Source organism: Arvicanthis niloticus, chromosome 1, assembly GCF_011762505.2.
Source record: "Arvicanthis niloticus isolate mArvNil1 chromosome 1, mArvNil1.pat.X, whole genome shotgun sequence".
Taxonomy (NCBI): Eukaryota; Metazoa; Chordata; class Mammalia; order Rodentia; family Muridae; genus Arvicanthis; species Arvicanthis niloticus.
In genome coordinates, this window is record NC_047658.1 from 133,002,863 (window position 1) to 133,008,862 (window position 6,000).

The window sequence follows — 6,000 nt, forward strand, 5'->3', positions numbered from 1 at the left end:
TGGGTCACATTATCCATGAGGTGAGAGGGCAGTACAGATGGGCCTCTTGAGGAAGGGGGCCTTAGCAATGTGTTCAGCTGGGGCAGCCCCCAAATCACTTCCATCATCAAAACAGTGTTTCTGACAGGCAGCTAACACAGAATCTACAGTCATCCAGTCTAGTGAGAACATAATGTCGAACCTAATTTATATGATGAAATTATCCAGTTTCCTTTACTGTCTCTTGCTTGACCTGGTGGCCTGATAATGCATCACTCCATCTTGGAGTTGTTAGTACAGGGGGAAAAAAATAATAATAATCCAAGCACACATATCATTTGCTACTCTTGTCAGTTTCTGAATTCCCTTTTCTTGAGAATGTAGGTATGGGTGTGGGTGTTGGAGCTACAGCCTTCTGCGTGGTGGACAAACACTCCGCCACTGAACTGCCTTCCAGGACCGCATAGTCTTTCAGTGCCCATGTTAGGGGATAACTACTTCCATCTGATGACAGGAAGGAGTTACAGGCCTCCTCCTCTCCAGACTATAAACAGCTGGGGATGCTGTTAAAATAGGGACATGGATTATACCCAGAGGAGCTCAGAACAAGAGTTCAAAATTGCTCTTGAAATGGTGTCTTCTCTGCCATCAGAACCCTAGAATGGATGTCTGGGCCAACTGACTTGATCTCACTGTTAGATGGTCTTAGTTAAACACTTCGTTTACTTCATTTTATTGCTTACTATTTTGAGTAAACTTTTGGCTCCATAAAATGTAACACTGGGTGCGTCAGCTCTGAAGGACTGAGGAGCTCAGATCCTGAGGGCCTTGGGTATATGTGTGTACCCACTTTGCCACCACCCAGCCTTTGCTTTTTACACATAGGTCCTTCTGTACAACCCATTGTGTTATTATGTAATAGAGTGGGATTCCCAAGTCAAGTTTTTGTCTTGTCTCATCTGAAGTGTTTAACTTGGTACTTGCTCGCCTAAACGCTACTTTCCGTTACTCTTCACCCTGGCATGCCATTAGAGCCCTGGGAAGCTTCTTGAGAATTAAAGAACAGAAGAGAGATCTAGCCCATGGGGTCTGGTGGTCCTTGGCAGTTTCTTAGAGGAGTTGTAACATTAACATTGATCTTACACCCACAAGCCCGAGGGTTAGAAGCCGCGTGATTGAGTTTCTGAACACGTGCCCGTCTAGATCCCTCATTAGCGCTTCTGCTTCAGAGCAAGTACACTGAGAACCTCCTCACACACCACCAGGCTATCCCACCATAATCACCCTGTCACAAGCAGGGCGCCCTGTGGTAACTTCTTGTCATGTCTGCTGCCGCCAGCCTGCTGCGATAGCCCATTAAAACATGTGTTTCCTTCTTAGTCAGCTGCAGGGCACTTATTTCATGGTGCTCTTGTAAACATCACACCTCCAGTGGACACTAATGATTCCGGATCACCCTCCCTAAAGAGATCTCTTTCTTGTAGACGTGTGTAATGTCGATCACCAGAACAAGGCAGGGTACACGCCTATCATGTTGGCTGCCCTCGCGGCCGTGGAGGCAGAGAAGGACATGCAGGTTGTAGAAGAACTCTTCAGCTGTGGAGACGTGAACGCCAAGGCCAGTCAGGTTAGTGCCTTGCTTACCGTGCTCACCATCGGTACCCGGGCCAGTATCTCATATGACCAGGTTGACAGGGCATTTTGGCTGGTGGCACACTGACAACTGTAGTCCATGCACTGACCAGCATACCGGTGGTCACGTGGGCTCAATCCCATGCTGCAGATTTCTCCCTACTTTGCCTGGCCTCTTGGGAAGCTTGCAGGGAAACTAAACATGGTTGCACACAAGGGTCCCTACCTGTACAGGGTCCTCATCATACACTCACTGCCTACTGCCTCCAATTATCTTGTCTTGGCTTCATGCTAGAGCCAGAGCTCTAAGCCTAAACGTGTTCACAAGTTTACCTTAAACCTCTTTGGAACTGTCTACCTTGCTGTGCTGAGATGTCCACAGAGTTCAGATGAAAACCTGAGTCCTTCCTGTGTGTTCTTCCTTAGCTCATAGCTCTAGTGCCAGTGTGTGTCGTCTAGTCTACCCCGCCCCCAGCCTTCTCCTGCCCAGTGTGCACTTCTGACTCTGACCATCATTTCTCTCATAGGCAGGACAGACAGCCCTCATGCTGGCTGTCAGTCATGGGCGGATAGACATGGTGAAGGGCCTACTGGCCTGTGGGGCTGACGTCAATATCCAGGACGACGAGGGCTCCACTGCCCTGATGTGTGCCAGTGAACATGGACATGTGGAGATTGTGAAGCTGCTGCTGGCCCAGCCAGGCTGCAATGGCCACCTGGAGGACAATGTGAGTACCACTGGGCCTCCAGTCAGGAGTGGCTGTGGGCCCGCTTTCCTGTTCCTTGTGGACTGGTGTTGGCATCCAGGCCTCTTCCTTTTATAGCACAGCTTAGCAGTGTTTTACCATGTATAGTGCATTGGCCAAAAGCAAAAATAAATAAATGAACCTCACCCTTGAGTTCGTGAAAGGAAGAAGGTGAGACCCAGCGCTCCTAATGGGGGTGAGCAGATTGACCCTACAAACTCAAACTCTCGGAGGCAGTGTGTGAGCAGTCCCTCAGTAGAAGCTTGGGTTTTCTCCCTTGAGTGGTTCATCAATGTGAATAATCTGTGACACATAAGCTAGGAAGTCCACAAGTTCTTTGGCCCTTCTGAGTACATTTTTCCACTTCTGCTTGGTCTGTTTCCATCGTCACCAAACTAACTTCCTCAATGAACTGCCTGTCTGTCCCGTTCCGAGAGAACCCTTGCATGAGAACATTCTGAGGCATGAGTGCACAGGCCGAGAGACCGTGCTTGCAGGCTGAAAGCTTCGGACTGGCACTTGGGCTGTGGAAACGATGCTGAGGTCAGGCCACGCTGGTTCTCGTTTTGAAAGTTTATCTCTGTCAAACGCTGGTTCAAGATAGAGCATCCTTCGTTTCAAAACACCATAAAGTTAGAGGGGAAATATCCTCCTTTGCCATAAATCTCAGATCCCACTGGGCTCACGCCAACAAGCAAAGCAGAGGAGGTCCCTACTGGGTAGAAGGGCCATCCCCTCCCACCTCCAGGGACAACGCAGTTCTGTTCACTTCTTCAGGGAGTGTGGGTCCACTGCTTCCTTTTCCCCCACTGTGGTCTCTGTTGCATGTGTTTTTAAGGTTTTGCTCAATTGCTTTCTCTCTGAAAACTTGTCGATTTGTACAACAAGTCTGTAGTGCGACAGGGACTTGCAGAAATCCTGGCTACCCAGCTAATTGCCCACTTCCTTACTCAAACATTCACCTAACCTCCGGAAGAAAAGCTGCTCCCTGGATTCCCAGTGTGGGAGGGCAGGATGCTAATATTCAACCCACGTGGGAATCGTTTCCTGTTGCTGTGACCAAAGGAGAGTCCTTACTTCAAAACCAGATGGGAAACAAACTATGCTGTCCTTTGCCTTAATATCATATCCATTTCAGACTCCGCAACTTAATAAAAATCAAACAGCCACCCTTCCCCAAAATGCTTTTTTTCCATTGCAATGTTTCCCCCTGGTATTTCCAGGAGATAGATGTTTGCAGGCCAACATCCAGGGTGGAGTGCTTACATGTGGATGTGACCCAGCATTCAGCAGAGGTTCTATAGGCTACAAGACCACAGCCTCCCTGTTCAGAGGAAGGCTGAGGTGTTGGCAACTGGCTCGACCAGTCCACACACACCCTAGTTCTTACCTGGCCATTTGTGATTATAAGAAAAGAGACTACAGTTTTTACCCCTCCTGTTCTTACTGCCCCCTCTGGCGAGTGGGACAATTGGATAGGGGCTCTCTGTGGACAGCCTTCAGTTTTTAAGGACCTTGATGTACACATCCCTGTGCCGGTGCTGATAGGCAAAGCCAGGGAGAGAGAGTGACTCTCCTTGACTTCTTATGGACAGAGACAAGTCTCGCTCGCCTCCATACTCATGACCCAGCAGGTTAGATCCAGAAACGCTGCCTGAAGCATGGAGCAGATGGCTAGACTTGGGGGACTTTCTCAGCTTACTACCTTCTGGCTGATGGAGCTTTGAGAGACTCAGCCTCGCCTGTCATTTTCATTTCCTCTTTAGGATGGCAGCACCGCTCTCTCCATAGCCCTGGAGGCTGGACACAAGGACATTGCCGTTCTTCTGTATGCCCACCTCAACTTCTCGAAAGCCCAGTCTCCGGTCAGTAGCAGGCATTTGGCATTTACAAATAGGATGGCATCCACAGGCTGGCAGGCCCCTTCCCAGGGGAATGATAAGACACAGCAACAGGGGTCTTACGTTGATTCTGAATATGAGATGGGATTTTTAGCCCAGAGCTTAAGTCTTCATCATTTCCACCATGTGCCAGGAAAGGCTGGGGCTCGGTCATTCTTGGGGGACAGCAGCTCTCACGAGGAGCTAATTAATTCTAGGCATAATGATCCAAATGGCACAGGTTGGGCTCCGGGCTACATGTTACTGTGTTCTTGACACTGTTTCTAAAGCTGTCAGCAGGTTGCTCATCATCTCAGAATTTACTTCGAGTGGGAGGGAGGCTGACTTCCTAGGACAGCTGGACAATCCCTGCTTAGCCTGGCTGACTTTAGAGCCATGCCTGCAGAGAGAGGGTGGACATCTGTCCCAAATTCTCAGGAAGAGATTGCCTGGCTCCGGCACACAGATGGTTGTCAGCTGTGATGAACCAACGTCTGGGGGAACACATCTGCCTGAAGTCACTCTTTAACCTCCACATTTCCCCCCTTTCCTGGTCTCTAGGGCACCCCGAGGCTTGGACGAAAGACATCTCCTGGTCCCACTCACCGGGTTTCTTTTGACTGATTATGTAAACATGGCCCTCATGTGTACCACCACGAAGCTGCTAGTTATTCCTGTTGGGGTGACAGATACTGAATGTATATGGACCATGCCAAGCTGACCAGCAAACAGAAGAGTAAAGGAGCAGGCTGAAGGCTGATGCTTTTGAGGGGAAAGCAAAGCTACTGGGAAATGGCCAAGCTAGGTGCAGGCCGCCTCTCTAGCCCTCTGCTCTTGTAGGGCACGGACCCAGCTCTGTGGCTACTGCTCTGGCTCCCCTATTTGCAGTGCTAGGAAATGACCACCTGACCTGGCCATTTCTACCATGGAAGCCAATGTCAGACTCTCTATGGCATTGAAGCTTCGAACTTTTCCACAAGTACTCAGTAACTCACTGTGGAGGTCGGGAAGCCTTTCCAGTGTTCCATTCCAGGGTGCTTCTGTTCACTTCTCTTTTGTCTTTTAAAATAAGAACCTTGAGAGAGAGGACTTTGATCATCAGCAACTCCCCCCACCCCCCAAGGCTGATAAATTTCCCCGCTTAAAAATAGAAGATGGAACTCTCAAACCATATAAACTTACAGCAAGAAATATTTTCAGTTGGTTTATCTAGATGGATGTATTATATGGCTTTTTATATTAAAAAAAAAAACTTCTATTATATGAAATTGACAACAGTATTTTCAACTTTTATATTCCACAGTCCAGCCATAAAGAGCTGTGTGTAATGTTACGTTTTAAGCTACTGCCCAACCGTGTCTATATCTGGTGATAAAGGTTTGAATTAGGTTAGAGGGTTGGCTTCCAGATTTGTGTCTGTGGAGGCAGAGTGTAGCTCTCTGTGTATTTCTATCATGCTGTGTTTACTTTGGTCCTGTATATGTATTTAAATGTTTGAAGTGCCTTAGACTCTTGCCATATTTTCAAAATAAAATTTCATTAAGCTCTGTTGCTTGCCCTTACTTCATCACTGACAGCTGTCTGCCTGGCCTGGATGACTAACGGCAGTGGGCACAAATGCTGATGGGTGGTTTGGGCTTCTCAGGCTCCAGGGGTGGGGGGTGGGGCAGTCTTCTGAGGGTGCTTGAGTCTGTGACACAGGTTCCACACCCCCAGGGTGCATGTCACAGCACTGAAATTTAAAACCTTACACACCACTAGCA

The 6,000-nt window shown here is 48.5% G+C and overlaps 1 protein-coding gene across 6 annotated transcripts in view; it reads left to right on the top strand.

Moving 5' to 3' along the window:
* Window positions 1-5,786, top strand: part of Kank1 (KN motif and ankyrin repeat domains 1) — a 185,139-nt gene extending 179,353 nt beyond the window's left edge. For all 6 annotated transcript variants that reach the window (XM_034503768.2, XM_076918636.1, XM_076918641.1 and 3 more), the window contains 4 exons: window positions 1,464-1,606; window positions 2,139-2,339; window positions 4,124-4,222; window positions 4,799-5,786. In XM_034503768.2, the coding sequence (XP_034359659.1) occupies window positions 1,464-1,606; window positions 2,139-2,339; window positions 4,124-4,222; window positions 4,799-4,861 (506 nt within the window). In that variant the 3' untranslated portion in view covers window positions 4,862-5,786. The remainder of the gene's footprint in view (window positions 1-1,463; window positions 1,607-2,138; window positions 2,340-4,123; window positions 4,223-4,798) is intronic.
* Window positions 5,787-6,000: the final 214 nt, after the last annotated feature.